Source organism: Oncorhynchus gorbuscha, unplaced genomic scaffold (genome assembly GCF_021184085.1).
Source record: "Oncorhynchus gorbuscha isolate QuinsamMale2020 ecotype Even-year unplaced genomic scaffold, OgorEven_v1.0 Un_scaffold_631, whole genome shotgun sequence".
NCBI classification, from domain to species: Eukaryota; Metazoa; Chordata; class Actinopteri; order Salmoniformes; family Salmonidae; genus Oncorhynchus; species Oncorhynchus gorbuscha.
Genome location: NW_025745744.1, coordinates 226096 through 250118, shown reverse-complemented (window position 1 = coordinate 250118; position 24023 = coordinate 226096). Strand labels below are relative to the sequence as shown.

General features: G+C 37.5%; 1 protein-coding gene across 1 annotated transcript in view; it reads left to right on the top strand.

Moving 5' to 3' along the window:
* Nucleotides 1-23875, top strand: part of LOC124019555 — a 78854-nt gene extending 54979 nt beyond the window's left edge. The window contains exons 32-77 of the mRNA XM_046334920.1: nucleotides 277-298; nucleotides 414-441; nucleotides 550-634; nucleotides 773-919; nucleotides 1128-1339; nucleotides 2559-2659; nucleotides 2750-2868; nucleotides 3080-3227; nucleotides 3369-3400; nucleotides 3493-3637; nucleotides 3936-3957; nucleotides 4392-4476; nucleotides 5074-5220; nucleotides 5460-5671; nucleotides 5922-6022; nucleotides 6330-6364; nucleotides 6461-6637; nucleotides 6807-6838; nucleotides 6959-7056; nucleotides 7166-7188; nucleotides 7484-7505; nucleotides 7621-7648; nucleotides 7758-7842; nucleotides 7981-8127; nucleotides 8336-8547; nucleotides 9808-9908; nucleotides 10000-10118; nucleotides 10330-10506; nucleotides 10621-10652; nucleotides 10792-10889; nucleotides 10997-11025; nucleotides 11187-11208; nucleotides 11326-11353; nucleotides 11647-11731; nucleotides 12329-12475; nucleotides 12725-12936; nucleotides 13330-13430; nucleotides 15507-15625; nucleotides 15843-16019; nucleotides 16116-16147; nucleotides 20019-20116; nucleotides 20592-20614; nucleotides 20719-20740; nucleotides 20893-20920; nucleotides 21127-21211; nucleotides 23720-23875. Coding sequence (XP_046190876.1) covers nucleotides 277-298; nucleotides 414-441; nucleotides 550-634; nucleotides 773-919; nucleotides 1128-1339; nucleotides 2559-2659; nucleotides 2750-2868; nucleotides 3080-3227; nucleotides 3369-3400; nucleotides 3493-3637; nucleotides 3936-3957; nucleotides 4392-4476; nucleotides 5074-5220; nucleotides 5460-5671; nucleotides 5922-6022; nucleotides 6330-6364; nucleotides 6461-6637; nucleotides 6807-6838; nucleotides 6959-7056; nucleotides 7166-7188; nucleotides 7484-7505; nucleotides 7621-7648; nucleotides 7758-7842; nucleotides 7981-8127; nucleotides 8336-8547; nucleotides 9808-9908; nucleotides 10000-10118; nucleotides 10330-10506; nucleotides 10621-10652; nucleotides 10792-10889; nucleotides 10997-11025; nucleotides 11187-11208; nucleotides 11326-11353; nucleotides 11647-11731; nucleotides 12329-12475; nucleotides 12725-12936; nucleotides 13330-13430; nucleotides 15507-15625; nucleotides 15843-16019; nucleotides 16116-16147; nucleotides 20019-20116; nucleotides 20592-20614; nucleotides 20719-20740; nucleotides 20893-20920; nucleotides 21127-21211; nucleotides 23720-23875 — 4356 coding nt within the window. The remainder of the gene's footprint in view (nucleotides 1-276; nucleotides 299-413; nucleotides 442-549; nucleotides 635-772; nucleotides 920-1127; nucleotides 1340-2558; nucleotides 2660-2749; nucleotides 2869-3079; nucleotides 3228-3368; nucleotides 3401-3492; nucleotides 3638-3935; nucleotides 3958-4391; nucleotides 4477-5073; nucleotides 5221-5459; nucleotides 5672-5921; nucleotides 6023-6329; nucleotides 6365-6460; nucleotides 6638-6806; nucleotides 6839-6958; nucleotides 7057-7165; nucleotides 7189-7483; nucleotides 7506-7620; nucleotides 7649-7757; nucleotides 7843-7980; nucleotides 8128-8335; nucleotides 8548-9807; nucleotides 9909-9999; nucleotides 10119-10329; nucleotides 10507-10620; nucleotides 10653-10791; nucleotides 10890-10996; nucleotides 11026-11186; nucleotides 11209-11325; nucleotides 11354-11646; nucleotides 11732-12328; nucleotides 12476-12724; nucleotides 12937-13329; nucleotides 13431-15506; nucleotides 15626-15842; nucleotides 16020-16115; nucleotides 16148-20018; nucleotides 20117-20591; nucleotides 20615-20718; nucleotides 20741-20892; nucleotides 20921-21126; nucleotides 21212-23719) is intronic.
* Nucleotides 23876-24023: the final 148 nt, after the last annotated feature.

The following is a 24023-nucleotide window of genomic DNA, read 5'->3' as shown; positions in this document are numbered from 1 at the left end:
TGTAATGAGGTAATGTAACTACTGTAATTGACTACTGTAATTGACTACTGTAATGAGGTAATGTAACTACTGAAATTGACTACTATAAGGAGGTAATGTAACTACTGTAATTGACTACTGTAATGAGGTAATGTAACTACTGTAATTGACCACTGTCAAAAAGTTATGTAACTACTGTAATTGACTACTGTAATTGACTACTGTAATTGACTACTGTAATGAAATGGCCTATTATTATTGATACCTTTGTAATATAATATCTTCTGTCTCTTTCAGTGTCCAATAACACCAGCGAACGGTAAGTGTTTTCTCTAACAGCAACAACAGATGTGATACCTGCTGTATCGTATATATTGCCGCATGAGAGTCTAAATCTAAACATGTATGTCTCTATTTCTCCTGGTCATCTGCAGATACCAGAGTCTGTGAAGGAAATGCCAGGTAACAAGTGTATCACCTGTATCTAAGATCTACCTGGTCTTAATCCGTTTAGAAAACCCTTATGGTGATCAGTGATATGACCGTTTGTTCTATTTGATTCTTCTACAGTGATTCGCTACAAAGCTATTTGGCGACATCAAATACAACGAACGTGCCCTGTAACTTTACCCTGGAGGAGTATGCCTGTGCATCGGTGAGATTTTTCCACTACAGCCGTGATTCTAGTGGATGAGAGACAAAGAGAAACTGTAGAGATACACCAAGGTAGAGAAAACCCTCTACATGTATTCATTCATTGACTCCATATATCATCTTTTCTTCTCTCTCGAAGCTGAAAGACTTCACTGCAGAACACCTGGTGTCTCTTCTGAAATGTAACCTGCCCGGCAACTCTTCTCACTCTAAAGAGACGTGGAAGGTTCTCCTCACCAAACTGACCTCTGTCTTAGACCAAGCTCTGGACATGTTCTCCAATATGGTGAGAATATACAGTAGATCAACGTTCCTTAAATGTGTGGGGCGCGTTCAGCAGTACGCAACGTTTTGGAAAGTTCACATAGGAATATGCTATGTAGGAATCACGGTGGTTCTATTCATGGTTTTCTATCTGCAACGTTCGAGAGCGTTTTGCAACCGAACGTAGCCCTGTTGTTCTGTTATTGAATGACCGACCTCTTCCTCCCCAGTCCAAACCTGTCATTGGTCCAGCAGTATCCCAGGCGCTGGATGTGATTGGAGAGATCCGGGTCAACAGACTGACTGAGGATCAGCTGAGAGACAGTGATGTCATCAGGAAGTGGTTCTCTGGGCGTCTGAGACTGTTCCTGCCGTCTGCATCAGGAGGGTTTCTGCACTGCCTCAGCACCAAGAACCTCAGCTGTGACTCTTACCAACAGATGTATGTTTTATAACCGCCTCGTAACACTGGGTCCTCATAATTTAGGTCCTCGTTATTAGGTCCTCATTATTAGGTCCTCGTTATTAGGTCCTCATTATTAGGTCCTCATTATTAGGTCCTCATTATTAGGTCCTCATTATTTAGGTCCTCATTATTAGGTCTTCGTTATTTAGGTCCTCATTATTAGGTCCTCATTATTAGGTCCTCATTATTAGGTCCTCATTATTTAGGTCCTCATAATTTAGGTCCTCATTATTTAGGTCCTCATTATTAGGTCCTCATTATTAGGTCCTCATTATTTAGGTCCTCATAATTTAGGTCCTCATTATTTAGGTCCTCATAATTTAGGTACTCATTATTAGATCCTCTTTAGCTATACAACATTTGACAGAGGTATATCAAAGAATATTTTATATACCATGTCGTCTTGACAATACCCCTCGAGAGGGAACTCTGTTTGTCCCAGCAATTAGTAGCAGATATTGGTGCGTTCAGCTGACTGAGAGGAATCCAATACAATTTACTGGATATTTCTAGGTCAAACACAAGGGGAGAAATCATGGGTTGGGGTCAGGGGTCAGGGGTTAACCCCCCATTAAGGACGTCGTGCCCAGAGGGTTAACCCTCTCGAAACTAAATGTTTTCTCAAGGATATTTACTGCCCGAACACATCATTTGTTTTCATCAAGCTTTTTCATTCTCTATTTAAGAACATCTAGTGGTATCTGAAACACATGTCAATATTGCATTTGATGAAACATTAGAAGTGTACCTTATTGCCATTACCTCAATGAAAGAACTAAATATTACAGTTGAAATGTCTAATTGGGGTAATGCCACATTTCAGTCAGAAGCACTAAATATCACAGTTGAAATGTCTAATTGGGGTAATGCCAAATTTCAGACAGAAGGAAGTGTGGTTTAAAGTGTTGGAAATGCAGCAGAAATGTATTGGAAAGGTCAGGAAAACATCAGGGAAAATCTTTAGGCAATAAATGTGCCTGATCTTCTGTGTAGAAGAAAAGGTCATCATTGCTTTCAATTCATTTTCTCCAGTCATTCTGAGCAGATTCTGTCGCAGTCGTCCTCTTCCCTTCTATCGAGTCCTGCTCAAACCGTTCAAACGCTAGAGCAACATTTCTAGGAAGATGCTCCCGGTAGAGGTCCCGCGCGGACCTCGTATCTAGAGGCTCAATGATTTATATTTCCTTTCTCACAGACTGAGGGAGTTCAGCAATCAATTTGACCAAATGGACCAGATGAGACAAGAGTTGGTGGTCAAATACTTCATCCAGCCCTTCCTGACCAAAAACTCCTCAGGTATGGAAGATAGCAACTAGAGTAAAAGCAGCAAACTGTTCCTCAACTTCATTTAATCTCTGACCTTAACCATTTGGTCTCCTCCTCCAGACTCTGGCTGTGTGTCCAACTCTAACAGCAGTGTGACCTGGCTGCAGAAGAACCTGGGACGGTTTTCAGTCCTGCTGTCCCTCAGCGACCTGTTGAAACTCAACACAGACTTCTCTCCTGTACGTCTCACTTTCTGCCGACTACGCCACTTTGTTTATACATACATATATTTTATTAAGGACACAATAAATGGGTTGTAAAGTATTCTAGTTAAGTCTGTACATCAGTAATGTTTTCACAGATCAGTTCACCCAGGTTAAAATGTCAGTTTTTGATGTTGGAGGTGTTTTGAACATTACAATCTCTCTCTTTCCATCTCTCTCCTTCCAGTTGTCGGCCCTGGAGGTTCTCTCTCCAAAGCAGACAGCAGAGCTGGTGGTGTTGCCTCTTCCTGGGCTTCCAGGGAAAGATGTCATCATCAACACAGTGTTTGACTTCCTGTCTAAGTCACCAAAGGAGAGGAGACTCCTGAGTTCCTGTACCACCTCTCCAGGCTGTCTGTGGTGGTAATGACCCCAAAGATTATTAGTAAACACCTTGTAAAGCTCTTTGAGTTAACTGAAAAAAACATTGTAGTCTTGCTTCAATATGTTGATGTTAACTTCTATCCTCTCCCCAGACTCCAGTCGGCTGCACGGTGTACCAGACCATGTAAGTCAAACTTGAGACAATAGGTTGATTAGAAGATCCATGATATGCGGATCTATAAATTGCATAAATATTCTCTATGTTCATGTGAAAAGATTAAAGAGACCAAACTTTTAAATGACATTGTTTTTGTTTTCCACAGTTTTGTGAGGCTGTACCAAGCCATGTCAGCGTTGCCTCAAGAGATGGAGCCAATCGTCTGGGCCAGTGTTTATGACCTCACAGAATCTGCACCAATGGGTGAGTCAGGAGCACTGTCTTTTTCTCAAATCAGATTCCAGATTTTTATTTTTATTTTTTTATTTTACTCAATTTAATCTCTTTGTATTTTGTTTTCATGTGAATAGATTGTTCTCTGGTACCAGTTAACCAACAGGCAAGTCAGTTCATGTATCATAAAAATGTTTCCAGATTGTCAAAGAACATTGTTCTTTATGCTTCTTAAATTACCCTGAACTGAAAATAGGAGGAATGGACAACAGTATGACTCTTCTCATAGACTTTCCTTAATGATTATTTTGTCTCTCTTGTTTTCCAGTGTCCAGTGTCATCACACAATGGTAAATGTCGTTTAGTAAACAACAACTTGATACTGAAACCCCAATCTTTATCCCAGAACTGCACATTTAATCCAATATCAAATGTTCTGTATCCTTATTTTTCTTTATCTCTCAGCAACAAGAGTCTGTGCCGGAGTTGACAGGTACAGTAAGACATTATTCAGACCAGACTAGGGTTGCAACATTCTTGTAACTGTCCCTTAATTATATATATATATATGTTTTATTCCTGGTTGGAAGATGTAAAGAATAAGGAGGAAATAATCAAGTGATCTGGAATCTTCCAAACTGTTTTTCTGAAAAGTTGGGCGTTTTGGGAAACTTCCCAGAATTCTGCAAACCTAGTCCATCCAAATGATTGAAACACACGGATCCTGATAGTGAGAGTTGGTTGTGAGTTTGACACTGATACTTCTGTCTTACCCGTGTTATAGCTCTGCTCTACAACAGCTCTTGGACTCTGGGATCTCGACGGGACGTCTATGTGACTACAGCATCAAACAATACGCCTGCTCACAGGTCTGGGTTGAACTGGCTTGAGACAATCATGTTTGTACTTATATATCACTGGCTTTGTGCTTATAGCCTTTGGCTTTCTGTGTTTACGAGTCACAGAAATAAACACTACATTTAACATTTGGATGAGTTATATTGGGGTGGCAGGGTAGCCTAGTGGTTAGAGTGTTGGACTAGGAACCGGAAGGATGCAAGTTCAAACCCCCGAGCTGACAAGGTACAAATCTGTCGTTCTGCCCCTGAACAGGCAGTTAACCCACTGTTCCGAGGCCGTCATTGAAAATAAGAATTTGTTCTTAACTGACTTGCCTAGTTAAATAAAGGTACAATTAAATAAATAAATAAACATTCACTGGTGGTTTATGTTAACTACAGTGGAAAGTGATGTGTGGTCGAGCAGTTACAGTCCCCCAGTTCAAATACGTCCCACAGCCCTTTGACTCACCCTCTGTCTTTCCTACACTTGACCATCTCTTCAATAAAGGCCAAAAACCATCCCAAAGGACTAGGACTGCCTAACTCCCTGAAAGGTTGAAACAATGTGCAATGGAAGAGGTATGGAAGAAGTATTTGTGGCTAAAGGACTTATCTTTCCCACAGCTGAAAGACCTCAAAGCTGAGAACCTGGTCACACTGCTGAAATGTAAACTATCAGAGAACAACACAGACTCCAAAGAGACCTGGAAGCTGTTCTTCACCAAAGCTTCTGCAGTTCTGGATCAGGCTCTTGTACTTCTCTCCAACCAGGTACGTCTGATTCTGAAAACATTGCGGGTGTCCTTACCAATGTCGACCAACATTGCACCAATGTCGACCAATTTCTCAGCCCTAGAGTTTCTGAATTGAGCATAAAAATTTAACAATTGTGTTCAAGGCCAGGAATGGTTTAGGGTTGGCCTAGTTTGAGGTTAAAGTTCAAGTATATGATGTATCGGGTCAGGGTTTGCCAAACCTTGAAGTAACCAACCACATCTCTTCCTCCCCAGTCTGAGCCTGTGATTGGCCCAGCACTATCCCAGGTGCTGGATGTGATTGGAGAGATCAGGGTCAACAGACTGACTGAGGATCAGCTGAGAGACAGTGATGTCTTCAGGAAGTGGTTCTCTGGGCGTCTGAGACTGTTCCTGCCGTCTGCATCAGGAGGGTTTCTGCACTGCCTCAGCACCAAGAACCTCAGCTGTGACTCTTATCAAGCTGTGTAAGTGGTTACTATTTGGGTTTATGACCTTAGTGTGTCAGGTCCTCACAAAGTTAGGTGTTAGGTCCTCATAATGTAGGTATTAGGTCCTCATAATGTAGGTATTAGGTCCTCATAATGGGTATTAGGTCCTCATAATGTAGGTATTAGGTCCTCATGTAGGTCCTCATAATGTAGGTATTAAGTTCTCATAATGTTATGTCCCCTAAATGTTAGGTCCTTATACACATTACTCACATATTAATTTCAGGGTGAAGGAGTTTGGAGCCCAGTTTGATCACATGAACCTAGAGCAGCAGCAGCTGGTTCTGAAGGAGCTGGTCATCCCCTTCCTGTCTCGACCCACATCAGGTAATCATCAGCTGATTGGATGTTTGTTCTTGAATTGTTGATTGGTTAGTTTTTCAAGTATATCACAATGTTTTTTTCATTTATTTTAATTTTTTTATAGTTGGTGATGACATATAAAAACATTACACAACGTAGACCTGCAAGTTTGGATAGGTTTAGGCCATTGGCATGTTTGTGTTTTGATGTTTATGTCTGTATGTTAATAATCCCCCCTCCCTCCAGACTCTGGCTGTGTGTCCAACTCTAACAGCAGTGTGACCTGGCTGCAGAAGAACCTGGGACGGTTTTCAGTCCTGGTGTCCCTCAGCGAACCTGTTGAAACTCAACACAAACTTCTCTCCTGTACGTCTCACTTTCTGCCGACTACGCCACAATGATTATTCGTAGATATTTGTCCTTATCAAGTATTCATAACCTTCTTGTCTCCCCTCCTTCCAGTTGTCGGCCCTGGAGGTTCTCTCTCCAAAACAGACAGCAGAGCTGGTGGTGTTGCCTCTTCCTGGGCTTCCAGGGAAAGATGTCATCATCAACACAGTGTTTGACTACCTGACCGAGTCACCAAAGGAGAGGAGACTCCCTGAGTTCCTGTACCACCTCGTCAGGCTCTCTGAAGAGGTAACACTTTGTGCATTTAGTAAACAACAGTTCTAACTGATATTGATACTTTATCTTGTTGTTATATTGATGTTATTGTTCTTGTTGTTATATTGATGTTATTGTTCTTGTTATATTGATGTTATTGTTCTTGTTGTTATATTGATGTTATATTGATGTCCTTTTTCAGATGATGCTACCATGTGACAGCTTTAAGACCATGTAAGTGGATTCAACAGAAGTCTTAATGACGAAGAGGTCGTTTTTATCTTAATGACCTTGTAAAACCACAAAGCGCCACTACTACACTTTGACATGTCTGTTTGTCTGTGTCTGTCTCAGCTTTGAGCGTCTGTACCAGGCCTTAGCGTCTGCACCTCCGGAGATGGAGCCAGTTATTCAGGCCATTATAGACAACCTGATGCAGACCGCTCCAGAAGGTCAGTCGTCCTTCATTAACCACGTTGACTATTTTAACACGAATAAGATTATTCAAAACAATATATCAACTGACTATTTTTCAATGCGTTTTCTCACTTTTGTTGACAGATTGCTTGCCAGTGAATATGAAGGTGAGAATGTATCTCTTTTTTTGTGATTATATCTTTCATTGACTACTGTAATGAGGTAATGTAATACTGTAATTGACTACTGTAATGAGGTAATGTAACTACTGTAATTGACCACTGTCAAAAAGTTATGTAACTACTGTAATTGACTACTGTAATGAAGTAATGTAACTACTGTAATTGACTACTGTAATGAAGTAATGTAACTACTGTAATTGACTACTGTAATTGACTACTGTAATGAAATGGCCTATTATTATTGATACCTTTGTAATATAATATCTTCTGTCTCTTTCAGTGTCCAATAACACCAGCGAACGGTAAGTGTTTTCTCTAACAGCAACAACAGATGTGATACCTGCTGTATCGTATATATTGCCGCATGAGAGTCTAAATCTAAACATGTACGTCTCTTTGTCTCCTGGTCATCTGCAGATACCAGAGTCTGTGAAGGAAATGCCAGGTAAACAAGTGTATCACCTGTATCTAAGATCTACCTGGTCTTAATCCGTTTAGAAAACCCTTAGGGTGATCAGTGATATGACCGTTTGTTCTATTTGATTCTTCTACAGTGATTTGCTACAAAGCTATTTGGCGACATCAAATACCACGAACGTGCCCTGTAACTTTACCCTGGAGGAGTATGCCTGTGCATCGGTGAGATTTTTCCACTACAGCCGTGATTCTAGTGGATGAGATGCAAAGAGAAACTGTAGAGATACACCAAGGTAGAGAAAACCCTCTACATGTATTCATTCATTGACTCCATATATCATCTTTTCTTCTCTCTCGAAGCTGAAAGACTTCACTGCAGAACACCTGGTGTCTCTTCTGAAATGTAACCTGCCCGGCAACTCTTCTCACTCTAAAGAGACGTGGAAGGTTCTCCTCACCAAACTGACCTCTGTCTTAGACCAAGCTCTGGACATGTTCTCCAATATGGTGAGAATATACAGTAGATCAACCTTCCTTAAATGTGTGGGGCGCGTTCAGCAGTACGCAACGTTTTGGAAAGTTCACATAGGAATATGCTATGTAGGAATCACGGTGGTTCTATTCATGGTTTTCTATCTGCAACGTTTGAGAGCGTTTTGCAACCGAACGTGGCCCTGTTGTTCTGTTATTGAATGACCGACCTCTTCCTCCCCAGTCCAAACCTGTCATTGGTCCAGCAGTATCCCAGGCGCTGGATGTGATTGGAGAGATCCGGGTCAACAGACTGACTGAGGATCAGCTGAGAGACAGTGATGTCATCAGGAAGTGGTTCTCTGGGCGTCTGAGACTGTTCCTGCCGTCTGCATCAGGAGGGTTTCTGCACTGCCTCAGCACCAAGAACCTCAGCTGTGACTCTTACCAACAGATGTATGTTTTATAACCGCCTCGTAACACTGGGTCCTCATAATTTAGGTCCTCGTTATTAGGTCCTCATTATTAGGTCCTCATTAGGTCCTCATTATTAGGTCCTCATTATTAGGTCCTCATTATTTAGGTCCTCATTATTTCTTCGTTATTTAGGTCCTCATTATTAGGTCCTCATTATTAGGTCCTCATTATTAGGTCCTCATTATTTAGGTCCTCATTATTTAGGTCCTCATTATTTAGGTCCTCATTATTAGGTCCTCATTATTAGGTCCTCATTATTTAGGTCCTCATTTTAGGTCCTCATTATTTAGGTCCTCATAATTTAGGTCCTCATTATTTAGGTCCTCATAATTTAGGTCCTCTTTATTAGATCTATACAACATTTGACAGAGGTATATCAAATAATATTTTATATGACCATGTCGTCTTGACAATACCCCTCGAGAGGGAACTCTGTTTGTCCCAGCAATTAGTAGCAGATATTGGTGCGTTCAGCTGACTGAGAGGAATCCAATACAATTTACTGGATATTTCTAGGTCAAACACAAGGGGAGAAATAATGGGTTGGGGTCAGGGGTCAGGGGTTAACCCACCATTAAGGACGTCGTGCCCAGAGGGTTAACCCTCTAGAAACTAAATGTTTTCTCAAGGATATTTACTGCCCGAACACATCATTTGTTTTCATCAAGCTTTTTCATTCTCTATTTAAGAACATCTAGTGGTATCTGAAACACATGTCAATATTGTATTTGATGAAACATTAGAAGTGTACCTTATTGCCATTACCTCAATGAAAGCACTAAATATCACAGTTGAAATGTCTAACCAAATTTCAAAGCACTAAATATCACAGTTGAAATGTCTAATTGGGGTAATGCCAAATTTCAGTCAGAAGCACTAAATATCACAGTTGAAATGTCTAATTGGGGTAATGCCAAATTTCAGACAGAAGGAAGTGTGGTTTAAAGTGTTGGAAATGCAGCAGAAATGTATTGGAAAGGTCAGGAAAACATCAGGGAAAATCTTTAGGCAATAAATGTGCCTGATCTTCTGTGTAGAAGAAAAGGTCATCATTGCTTTCAATTCATTTTCTCCAGTCATTCTGAGCAGATTCTGTCACAGTCGTCCTCTTCCCTTCTATCGAGTCCTGCTCAAACCGTTCAAACGCTAGAGCAACATTTCTAGGAAGATGCTCCCGGTAGAGGTCCCGCGCGGACCTCGTATCTAGAGGCTCAATGATTTATATTTCCTTTCTCACAGACTGAGGGAGTTCAGCAATCAATTTGACCAAATGGACCAGATGAGACAAGAGTTGGTGGTCAAATACTTCATCCAGCCCTTCCTGACCAAAAACTCCTCAGGTATGGAAGATAGCAACTAGAGTAAAAGCAGCAAACTGTTCCTCAACTTCATTTAATCTCTGACCTTAACCATTTGGTCTCCTCCCTCCAGACTCTGGCTGTGTGTCCAACTCTAACAGCAGTGTGACCTGGCTGCAGAAGAACCTGGGACGGTTTTCAGTCCTGCTGTCCCTCAGCGACCTGTTGAAACTCAACACAGACTTCTCTCCTGTACGTCTCACTTTCTGCCGACTACGCCACTTTGTTTATACATACATATATTTTATTAAGGACACAATAAATGGGTTGTAAAGTATTCTAGTTAAGTCTGTACATCAGTAATGTTTTCACAGATCAGTTCACCCAGGTTAAAATGTCAGTTTTTGATGTTGGAGGTGTTTTGAACATTACAATCTCTCTCTTTCCATCTCTCTCCTTCCAGTTGTCGGCCCTGGAGGTTCTCTCTCCAAAGCAGACAGCAGAGCTGGTGGTGTTGCCTCTTCCTGGGCTTCCAGGGAAAGATGTCATCATCAACACAGTGTTTGACTTCCTGTCTAAGTCACCAAAGGAGAGGAGACTCCCTGAGTTCCTGTACCACCTCTCCAGGCTGTCTGTGGTGGTAATGACCCCAAATATTATTAGTAAACACCTTGTAAAGCTCTTTGAGTTAACTGAAAAAAAACATTGTAGTCTTGCTTCAATATGTTGATGTTAACTTCTATCCTCTCCCCAGACTCCAGTCGGCTGCACGGTGTACCAGACCATGTAAGTCAAACTTGAGACAATAGGTTGATTAGAAGATCCATGATATGCGGATCTATAAATTGCATAAATATTCTCTATGTTCATGTGAAAAGATTAAAGAGACCAAACTTTTAAATGACATTGTTTTTGTTTTCCACAGTTTTGTGAGGCTGTACCAAGCCATGTCAGCGTTGCCTCAAGAGATGGAGCCAATCGTCTGGGCCAGTGTTTATGACCTCACAGAATCTGCACCAATGGGTGAGTCAGGAGCACTGTCTTTTTCTCAAATCAGATTCCAGATTTTTATTTTTATTTTTTTATTTTACTCAATTTAATCTCTTTGTATTTTGTTTTCATGTGAATAGATTGTTCTCTGGTACCAGTTAACCAACAGGCAAGTCAGTTCATGTATCATAAAAATGTTTCCAGATTGTCAAAGAACATTGTTCTTTATGCTTCTTATATTACCTGAACTGAACATAGGAGGAATGGACAACAGTACGACTCTTCTCAGAGACTTTCCTTAATGATTATTTTGTCTCTCTTGTTTTCTAGTGTCCAGTGTCATCACACAATGGTAAATGTAGTTTAGTAAACAACAACTTGATACTGAAACCCCAATCTTTATCCCAGAACTGCACATTTAATCCAATATCAAATGTTCTGTATCCTTGTTTTTCTTTTTATCTCTCAGCAACAAGAGTCTGTGCCGGAGTTGACAGGTACAGTAAGACATTATTCAGACCAGACTAGGGTTGCAACATTCTTGTAACTGTCCCTTAATTATATATATATATATATGTTTTATTCCTGGTTGGAAGATGTAAAGAATAAGGAGGAAATAATCAAGTGATCTGGAATCTTCCAAACTGTTTTTCTGAAAAGTTGGGCGTTTTGGGAAACTTCCCAGAATTCTGCAAACCTAGTCCATCCAAATGATTGAAACACACGGATCCTGATAGTGAGAGTTGGTTGTGAGTTTGACACTGATACTTCTGTCTTACCCGTGTTATAGCTCTGCTCTACAACAGCTCTTGGACTCTGGGATCTCGACGGGACGTCTATGTGACTACAGCATCAAACAATACGCCTGCTCACAGGTCTGGGTTGAACTGGCTTGAGACAATCATGTTTGTACTTATATATCACTGGCTTTGTGCTTATAGCCTTTGGCTTTCTGTGTTTACGAGTCACAGAAATAAACACTACATTTAACATTTGGATGAGTTATATTGGGGTGGCAGGGTAGCCTAGTGGTTAGAGTGTTGGACTAGGAACCGGAAGGATGCAAGTTCAAACCCCCGAGCTGACAAGGTACAAATCTGTCGTTCTGCCCCTGAACAGGCAGTTAACCCACTGTTCCGAGGCCGTCATTGAAAATAAGAATTTGTTCTTAACTGACTTGCCTAGTTAAATAAAGGTACAATTAAATAAATAAATAAACATTCACTGGTGGTTTATGTTAACTACAGTGGAAAGTGATGTGTGGTTGAGCAGTTACAGTCCCCCAGTTCAAATACGTCCCACAGCCCTTTGACTCACCCTCTGTCTTTCCTACACTTGACCATCTCTTCAATAAAGGCCAAAAACCATCCCAAAGGACTAGGACTGCCTAACTCCCTGAAAGGTTGAAACAATGTGCAATGGAAGAGGTATGGAAGAAGTATTTGTGGCTAAAGGACTTATCTTTCCCACAGCTGAAAGACCTCAAAGCTGAGAACCTGGTCACACTGCTGAAATGTAAACTATCAGAGAACAACACAGACTCCAAAGAGACCTGGAAGCTGTTCTTCACCAAAGCTTCTGCAGTTCTGGATCAGGCTCTTGTACTTCTCTCCAACCAGGTACGTCTGATTCTGAAAACATTGCGGGTGTCCTTACCAATGTCGACCAACATTGCGGGTGTCCTTACCAATGTCGACCAATTTCTCAGCCCTAGAGTTTCTGAATTGAGCATAAAAATTTAACAATTGTGTTCAAGGCCAGGAATGATTTAGGGTTGGCCTAGTTTGAGGTTAAAGTTCAAGTATGTGGTGTATCGGGTCAGGGTTTGCCAAACCTTGAAGTAACCAACCACATCTCTTCCTCCCCAGTCTGAGCCTGTGATTGGCCCAGCACTATCCCAGGTGCTGGATGTGATTGGAGAGATCAGGGTCAACAGACTGACTGAGGATCAGCTGAGAGACAGTGATGTCATCAGGAAGTGGTTCTCTGGGCGTCTGAGAGCGTTTCTGCCGTCTGCATCAGGAGGGTTTCTGCACTGCCTCAGCACCAAGAACCTCAGCTGTGACTCTTACCAAGCTGTGTAAGTGGTTACTATTTGGGTTTATGACCTTAGTGTGTCAGGTCCTCACAAAGTTAGGTGTTAGGTCCTCATAATGTAGGTATTAGGTCCTCATAATGTAGGTATTAGGTCCTCATAATGTAGGTATTAGGTCCTCATAATGTAGGTATTAGGTCCTCATAATGTAGGTATTAGGTCCTCATAATGTAGGTATTAGGTCCTCATAATGTAGGTATTAGGTCCTCATAATGTAGGTTTAGGTCCTCATAATGTAGGTATTAGGTCCTCATAATGTAGGTGTTAGGTCCTCATAATGTAGGTGTTAGGTACTCATAATGTAGGTATTAGGTCCTCATAATGTTATGTCCCCTAAATGTTAGGTCCTTATACACATTACTCACATATTAATTTCAGGGTGAAGGAGTTTGGAGCCCAGTTTGATCACATGAACCTGGAGCAGCAGCAGCTGGTTCTGAAGGAGCTGGTCGTCCCCTTCCTGTCTCGACCCACATCAGGTAATCATCAGCTGATTGGATGTTTGTTTTTGATCAGCTGTCACAACGTTTTTTTCATGAGTTGTTTATTATCTTTTTTATTTAACTTTTATTTAACGAGTCAGTTAAGAACAAACTCTTATTTACAATGACGGGCTACCAAAAGGCAAAAGGCCTCCTGCGGGGACGGGGGGCCTGGGATTAAAAATAACAAATAAATACAATATAAATATAGGACAAAACACTCATGACAACAAGGGAGACAACACAGTGTGTCTTGCGACAGGTATATAGAGATGATCAGTTTACAGAGGAGTATAGAGTGCAGTGATGTGTCCTATAAGGAGCATTGGTGGCAAATCTGGTGGCCGAATGGTAAAGAACATCTAGCCGCTCGAGAGCTCCCTTACCTGCTGATCTATAAATGACGTCTCCGTAATCTAGCATGAGTAGGATGGTCATCTGAATCAGGGTTAGTTTGGCAGGTGGGGTGAAAGAGGAGTGATTACAATAGAGGAAACCAAGTCTAGATTTAACTTTAGCCTGCAGCTTTGATATGTGCTGAGAGAAGGACAGTGCACCATCAACACCAAGCTTTGTTGTAGAGCATTTAACCCCTACTGACTCCCCATCCCGCATGCGGGAGCATAATCATCGCCTGACACTAATTAGCATAACGCAACGGACATAAATATCCCTAGAAAATATTCCTATTCATGAAAATCACAAATGAAATATATTGAGACACAGCTTAGCCTTTTGTTAATCACCCTGTCATCTCAGATTTTCAAAATATGCTTTAAAGCCAAAGCTAGACAAGCATTTGTGTAAGTTTATCGATAGCCTAGCATAGCATTTTGTCCTGCTAGCAGCAGGTAACTTGGTCACGGAAATCAGAAAAGCAATCAACTTAAATCATTTACCTTTGATGAGCTTCGGATGTTTTCACTCACGAGACTCCCAGTTAGATAGCAAATGTTCCTTTTTTCCAAAAATATTATTTTTGTAGGCGAAATAGCTCCGTTTGTTCTTCACGTTTGGATGAGAAATCGCCCGGAAATTGCAGTCACAAAAACGGCGAAAAATATAAAAAATTAGCTCCATAATATCAATAGAAACATGGCAAACTTTGTTTATAATCAATCCTCAAGGTGTTTTCCAAATATATATCCGATAATATATCCATCGGGACAATTCGTTTTTCAGTAGGACTGATTGGAGTAATGGCTACCTCTGTATTTTACGCGAGAATCTCTCTGGGAGCATCAGGTGACCACTTGCGCAATGTAGTCGCCTACGGCTATTCTTCAACATAAACGCGTAAAACTACGTCACAATGCTGTAGACACCTTCGGGAATACGTAGAAAGCGTAAGCTGGTTCATAGCACATTCACAGCTCAATAGGGACTCATTGGAACGCAGCGCTTTGAAAACATGGGGCACTTCCGGATTGGATTTTTCTCAGGCTTTCGCCTGCAACATCAGTTCTGTTATACTCACAGACAATATCTTTACAGTTTTGGAAACGTTAGAGTGTTTTCTATCATAAGCTGTCAATTATATGCATATTCTAGCATCTTGTCCTGACAAAATATCCCATTTATAACGGGAACGTTTTTGTTTCCAAAAATGAAAATACTCCCCCTAGAGTCGCAACAGGTTGAGTCAGCTGAGTCTAAGGCTGTATAATATGCATATACAGTGAGGAGAATAAGTATTTGATAAACTGCCGATTTTGCAGGTTTTCCTACTTACAAAGCATGTAGAGGTCTGTAATTTTTACCATAGGTACACTTCAACTGCGAGAGACGGAATCTAAAACAAAACTCCACAAAATCACATTGTATGATTTTTAAGTCATTTGCATTTTATTGCATGCTCAACTTCCTGTTTATAGTTAGTGATATATAAAAACATTCTACAATGTAGACCTGCACATTTGGTTTCGACCAATTGAATGTTTGTGTTTTTATGTTTATGTCTGTATGTTAATAATCCTCCTCAGGTATGGAAGATAGGAACTAGAGTAAAAGCAGCAAACTGTTCCTCATCTTCATTTAATCTCTGACCTTAACCAATTGGTCTCCTCCCTCCAGACTCTGGCTGTGTGTCCAACTCTAACAGCAGTGTGACCTGGCTGCAGAAGAACCTGGGACGGTTTTCAGTCCTGGTGTCCCTCAGTGACCTGTTGAAACTCAACACAGACTTCTCTCCTGTACGTCTCACTTTCTGCCGACTACGCCATCACAATTATGCATAGATATTTGTCCTTGTAATGTGTTAAAGGGGTGTTTTGATGCCCTATGTGGATTTTCTTTTATAGAAACCTGAGTCTCTATATCAGAAACATGTATGTTTTTGACTCATCTGATAGGGAAATTGTATTTTTGGTTTATTAGGTTAGATAACTTTCTTGTCTCCTCTCCTTCCAGTTGTCAGCCCTGGAGGTTCTCTCTCCAAAGCAGACAGCAGAGCTGGTGGTGTTGCCTCTTCCTGGTCTTCCAGTGAAAGATGTCATCGTCAACACAGTGTTTGACTACCTGACTGAGTCACCAAAGGAGAGGAGACTCCCTGAGTTCCTGCAACAACTTGTCAGCCTGACCAAACAGGTACATCTCTCTTCTGTCCTTGTCTTCAAAAATACAGTCTTACAGATAATCATTGATTCAAACCAAATACTAACCTTAACCTTTTTCTGTCTTTAGGAAAATATCCCTTGTGCCTCCTACAAGATCATGTAAGTGGTACTGTACCCATAGATAGGGTGTCCACCCACTCTGCTCAGAATGGGTGAAAACTGTGATAAAATGTCTCTTCCTTGTGTTAGAAAAAACATTTACCGAGACAAATATGATTCTTTATATTTCTGAATCGTTCAGTGGGGTCTTTCTCTAAAGTATAATTAACATGATATCCAAACAGGTTTGTAACCTAATACAGTGTCTTCAGAAAGGATTCACACCCCTTGACCTTTTCCACATTTTGTTGTGTTACAAAGTGGAATTTAAAATAGACGTCATTTTTTTTTCTGTCAACGATCTGCACAAAATACTCTGTAATGTCAAAGTGGATGAAAAAATTCCAACATTTGTTCCCCCAAAAATTATGAAAAATAAAACACTGATAAACAGTATTTTAATTAGATAAGTATTCAACCCCTCTGAGCCAATACATGTTAGAATCATCTTTGGCAGCGATTACAGCTGTGAGTCTTTCTGGGTAAGTCTCTCAGAGCTTTCCACACCTGGATTGGTTGTGATTACAGCTGTGAGCCTTTCTGGGTCTTTCAGAGCTTTCCACACCTGGATTGGTAGTGATTACAGCTGTGAGTCTTTCTGGGTAAGTCTCTCAGAGCTTTCCACACCTGGATTGGTAGTGATTACAGCTGTGAGTCTTTCTGGGTAAGTCTCTCAGAGCTTTCCACACCTGGATTGGTAGTGATTACAGCTGTGAGTCTTTCTGGGTAAGTCTCTCAGAGCTTTCCACACCTGGATTGGTTGTGATTACAGCTGTGAGTCTTTTTTAAACTGGGTAAGTCTTTGTTGAGCTTTCCACACCTGGATTGGTTTTCAAGTGATTACAGCTGTGAGCCTTTCTGGGTGTAGGTTTGGCTTTAAGAGCTTTACACACCTGGATTGGTTGTGATTACAGCTGTGAGCCTTTCTGGGTCTTTAAGAGCTTTTACACACCTGGATTGGTTGTGATTACAGCTGTGAGCCTTTCTGGGTCTTTAAGAGCTTTTACACACCTGGATTGGTAGTGATTACAGCTGTGAGCCTTTCTGGGTCTTTAAGAGCTTTTACACACCTGGATTGGTAGTGATTACAGCTGTGAGCCTTTCTGGGTCTTTAAGAGCTTTACACACCTGGATTGGTAGTGATTACAGCTGTGAGCCTTTCTGGGTAAGTCTCTCAGAGCTTTCCACACCTGGATTGGGCAACATTTGCCCATTATTCTTTTTTTTAAACTCAAGTTGTTTGTTGATCGTTGCTAGACAAAAAATTTCAGGTGTTGCCTTTGATTTTCAAGCAGATTTAATAACAAAACACTGGAACTCGGCCTCAAGGGAACATTTACCGTGTTCTTGGTAAGGAACTCCAGTGTAGGTTTGGCTTTGTGTTTTAGGTTATTGTCCAGCTTGAAAGATCGATTTCTATCTTACCTCAATATTGTTTTATATTGACCCACTGTAATGGTGATACAGTGAATTATAAATTAAATAATCTGTCTGTAAACAATTGTTGGTGATTGTTCTGATGTCCTTGTTCGATGTTAGTTGACACAAGTATAGGCTGTTTTCGGTTATTTGTTTTGTAGTATTTGTGTTTAGTCGTGTTTACGTTTGTTTTCAATAAACATGGATCGCAATCGACACGCTGCAGTTTGGTCCTCTACTTCACCACAGGAAAACCCTGACAGAATCACCCACCCAACTCAGACCAAGCGGCATGGTAAACTGCAGCGTGTCGATTGCGATCCATGTTTATTGAAAACAAACGTAAACACGACTAAACACGACTAAACACAAATACTACAAAACAAATAAACGAAAACCGAAAACAGCCTATACTTGTGTCAACTAACATCAAACAAGGACATCAAGACACTCAGGACAATCACCCACAATACAACCAAAGAATATGGCTGCCTAAATATGGTTCCCAATCAGAGACAACGATAAACACCTGCCTCTGATTGAGAACCACTTCAGACAGCCATAGACTCTCTCGACCAGGGCGTGACAACATCCCATGAGGACATCCCATGACAATCCCATGAATTACCAATTTTGTGTCAGAAATGGCACCCTATTCCCTACATAGTGCACTACTTTTGACCAGAATGGCACCCTATTCCCTACATAGTGCACTACTTTTGACCAGAATGGCACCCTATTCCCTACATAGTGCATTACTTTTGACCAGAATGGCACCCTATTCCCTACATAGTGCACTACTTTTGACCAGAATGGCACCCTATTCCCTACATAGTGTATTACTTTTGACCAGAATGGCACCCTATTCCCTATATAGTGCACTACTTTTGACCAGAAATGCACCCTAATTCCCTACATAGTGCACTACTTTTAACCAGGGTCAATAGGGCTCTGGTCTAAAGTAATGCAGTATGTTGTAACAGGTTTCTTCTTCCTCCTCCTTTGAGGAGCAAGAAGGATCGGACCAATACGCAGCGTGGTAAATGTCCATGATACTTTAATAAAGACTGAACACGACTCAATACAAAAAATAACAAAGTGAATGAAAACAACCAGGAATGGTGACACTCAACAAAACAGGAAACAACCAGGCTCCTGAATGGTGACAACCAGGACAACAAAATCAGGAAACAGTCACCCTCAATCAGAAAAACTACCTGAGTATGATTCTCAATCAGAGACAACCAGGCTACCTGAGTATGATTCTCAATCAGAGACAACCAGGCTACCTGAGTATGATTCTCAATCAGAGACAACCAGGCTACCTGAGTATGATTCTCAATCAGAGACAACCAGGCTACCTGAGTATGATTCTCAATCAGAGACAACCAGGCTACCTGAGTATGATTCTCAATCAGAGACAACCAGGCTACCTGAGTATGATTCTCAATCAGAGACAACCAGGCTACCTGAGTATGATTCTCAATCAGAGACAACCAGGCTACCTGAGTATGATTCTCAATCAGAGACAACTAACGCACCTGAGTATGATTCTCAATCAGAGACAACTAACGACACCTGAGTATGATTCTCAATCAGAGACAACCAGGCTACCTGAGTATGATTCTCAATCAGAGACAACCAGGCTACCTGAGTATGATTCTCAATCAGAGACAACCAGGCTACCTGAGTATGATTCTCAATCAGAGACAACCAGGCTACCTGAGTATGATTCTCAATCAGAGACAACCAGGCTACCTGAGTATGATTCTCAATCAGAGACAACCAGGCTACCTGAGTATGATTCTCAATCAGAGACAACCAGGCTACCTGAGTATGATTCTCAATCAGAGACAACCAGGCTACCTGAGTATGATTCTCAATCAGAGACAACCAGGCTACCTGAGTATGATTCTCAATCAGAGACAACCAGGCTACCTGAGTATGATTCTCAATCAGAGACAACCAGGCTACCTGAGTATGATTCTCAATCAGAGACAACCAGGCTACCTGAGTATGATTCTCAATCAGAGACAACCAGGCTACCTGAGTATGATTCTCAATCAGAGACAACCAGGCTACCTGAGTATGATTCTCAATCAGAGACAACCAGGCTACCTGAGTATGATTCTCAATCAGAGACAACCAGGCTACCTGAGTATGATTCTCAATCAGAGACAACCAGGCTACCTGAGTATGATTCTCAATCAGGGACAACTAACGACACCTGCCTCTGATTGAGAACCATACCAGGCCAAAACACAACATAGAAAAACGAACATAGACAACCCACCCCAACTCACGCCCTGACCAACCTAACACAAAGACATAACAAAAGAACTAAGGTCAGAACGTGACATATGTAGGGAATAGGGTGCCATTTTGGGATATAGCCATGTAAAAATAGAACTTAAAAACTCTCCTGTTGTTGTTGTTGTTGTTGTTTATTTAGTTTCACCAGACTGGATCAGGCCGTACCCACTGTTACCATGGAGATAGAGTCCGCCCTCACCTCCAGCAAGACGGCTTTACTACAGACCGTCCCATCAGGTGAGAGACGGGTTTTAATCAACAACACTGGATTCAATTGGCTGAGTCTATTTCCTGTTTAGTGCAATACTTTTGAACAGGGCCCTTAGGGAGCACCGTATTGGTTCCAGAGTATTCTGGCCCGTATTTTGAACAGGACCGTTAGGGAGCACCGTATTGGTTCTAGAGTATTCTGGCCCGTATTTTGAACAGGACCGTTAGGGAGCACCGTATTGGTTCCAGAGTATTCTAGCCTGTATTTTGTTGTTTTTACTTGATCCTTCTGTAGCTCAGTTGGTAGAGCATGGCGCTTGTAACGCCAGGGTAGTGGGTTCGATTCCCGGGACCACCCATACGTAGAATGTATGCACACATGACTGTAAGTCGCTTTGGATAAAAGCGTCTGCTAAATGGCATATATTATTATTATTAAACATGTTATGAAGAATCCCCTTTACTGCCTGACATCTTACACATTTGATTTTCCCCCTCACAGGTTGCATTGTATACAGTGGAGAGGTGAGTATCTGTTTGAGTTCTGTCTTACAGGTTGATGTGACTGTGTGATTTATCTGGACACTGCAAAGCAGATTGGAACTCATTATATTTCATCTTTCCCTCAGTGCAATGTCACCCCAGTTAATGGTACGATTTTTTGTTGTTGTTGTTGTGATATATTAATTCACCAAACATTGATTATTATATTATTCAATTGATTTCATAGTGATCAATAATTGCTTGCATTCCATTGATTATTATTCAGAAATAACTAATTGTTCGTGACTTATTGTTTACAGAGACAAAAGTTTGTGCTGGTGTCAACAGGTGAGTTATTCAAAGATAATTTCTGTTAGCTTCTGTTTGTTTTGTGTGTTTGTTTTTAAACATTTAAACAAACAAACAAAAAAACATCTGTTAATTTGCGTTAATTGGTGACATGGTCTCAAGCCTTTTCTAATGCTGCTTTTCACATCTCCTCTTTCTGTCATATTTCCAACAACCATCTGAATATCTGTTGTTGATTCCTTCAGCACTGCTCTACAGGGTCGCCTTGACAACGGGCAGATCAGCGGAGTCCTCTGTGATTTCGGCGTCGATGTTTACGCTTGTGGCTCGGTACGAAGAATTCTTCACAACTGTCACGTTTCTGTTCAATTTTTAAAATTGTTTTTCTAGTTGAACAACCGCAGAAGTGACCCAGATGTTCTTGTTTTGTGATTTGGTCTGACTTTTTGTTTGTTTTCTGGTTTCTTTGCTCTCTACTGTAAAGCGTCTCTGGGTCCTTGTAAAGCGATATATAAATCTCATGTATTAGTATTATTATATATTATTATTATATATTATTATTATTATATATTATTATTATTATATAGTATTATTATTATATATTAGTATTATATATTATTATTATTATATATTAGTATATATATAAATCTCATGTATTATTATTAGATATTATTATATATTATTATTATTATATATTAGTATTATTATATATTATTATTATATATTAGTATTATTATATATTATTATTATATGTTATTATTATTTTATATTATTATTATATATTATTATTGTATATTATTATTATATATTAGTATTATTATATATTATTATTAGATATTATTATTATTTTATATTATAATTAGATATTATTATTATTTTATATTATTATTATATATTATTATTATATATTATTATTATTATATATTATTATTAGATATTATTATTATTTTATATTATTATTATATATTATTATTATATATTATTATTATATATTAGTATTATTATATATTATTATTAGATATTATTATTATTTTATATTATTATTAGATATTATTATTATTTTATATTATTATTATATATTATTAATATATATTATTATTATATATTATTATATATTATTATTATTACATAGTATTATTATATACTATTAGATATATAAATCTCATGTATTATTATTATTATATAGTATTATTATATAATATTATTATTATATATTATTATTATTATATATTATTATTATATAGTATTATTATATAATATTATTATTATATATTATTATTATTATATATTATTATTATATAGTATTATTATATATTATTATTATTTTATATTAGTATTATTATATATTAGTATTATTATATATTATTAGATATATAAATCTCATGTATTATTATTATTATTATTATATCTTATTATTATTATATATTATTATTATTATATATTATTATTATTATATATTAGTATTATTATATATTATTATTATATATTATTATTATTTTATATTAGTATTATTATATATTAGTATTATTATATATTATTATTATTATATATTAGTATTATTATATATTATTATTATATATTATTATTATTTTATATTAGTATTATTATATATTAGTATTATTATATATTAGTATTATTATATATTATTATTAGATATTATTATTATTTTATATTATTATTAGATATTATTATTATTTTATATTATTATTATTATATATTATTATTATTATTATATTAGTATTATTATATATTATTATTATATATTATTATTATTTTATATTAGTATTATTATATATTAGTATTATTATATATTATTAGATATATAAATCTCATGTATTATTATTATTATTATTATATAATATTATTATTATATCTTATTATTATTATATATTATTATTATTATATAGTATTATTATATTATATAGTAATATTATTATTGTATATTATTATTATATATTATTAATATATATTATTATTATATATTATTATATATTATTATTATTACATAGTATTATTATATACTAGTAGATATATAAATCTCATATATTATTATTATTATATAGTATTATTATATAATATTATTATTATATATTATTATTATTATATATTATTATTATTATTATTATTATTATTATATATTATTATTATTATATATTATTATTATATATTATTATTATATTATATATTATTATATATATTATTATATACTATTATATATAAATCTCATGTATTATTATTATTATATAGTATTATTATATAATATTATTATTATATATTATTATTATTATATATTATTATTATATAGTATTATTATATAATATTATTATTATATATTATTATTATTATATATTATTATTATATAGTATTATTATATATTATTATTATTATATATTATTATTATATATTATTATTATTATTATAGTATTATTATATAATATTATTATTATATAGTATTATTATATAATATTATTATTATATATTATTATTATTATATATTATTCTTATTATTATATTATTATTATATAATATTATTATTATATATTATTATTATTATATAGTATTATTATATATTATTATTATTATTATATATATTATTATTATTATATTATTATTATATAATATTATTATTATATATTATTATTATTATATATTATATATTATTATATATTATTATTATATATTATTATATATTATTATTATTATATATTATTATATACTAGTAGATATATAAATCTCATGTATTATTATTATGATATATTATTATTATATATATATATTATATATATTACATGATTTTGTACATGTTTTTTCTCTTTCTGTCCCTTCTTTACCCTCCAGCTGTCTATGTTGACATCGGAAAACTTGGTGAGCCTGTTGAAGTGTAAGCTGTCTGGTAACACCAGCCACTCAGCACAGATCTGGAAACTGTTCTTCTCTAAGGTCTCGGTGGTCCTGAACTCAGCCCTGGATCTCTTTTTCAACACCGTGAGATAAAACTCTTATCTATTCATATCACACTTAAACTGTACATATAAACGTACTGACTGACTATTACTGTATGTAGGTCTCCTCTTTTGATCGGACTTGTCTTTGGTTGTATTTTCCTACAAAGAAAAGGAGACATTACTTCCATACTACCAGT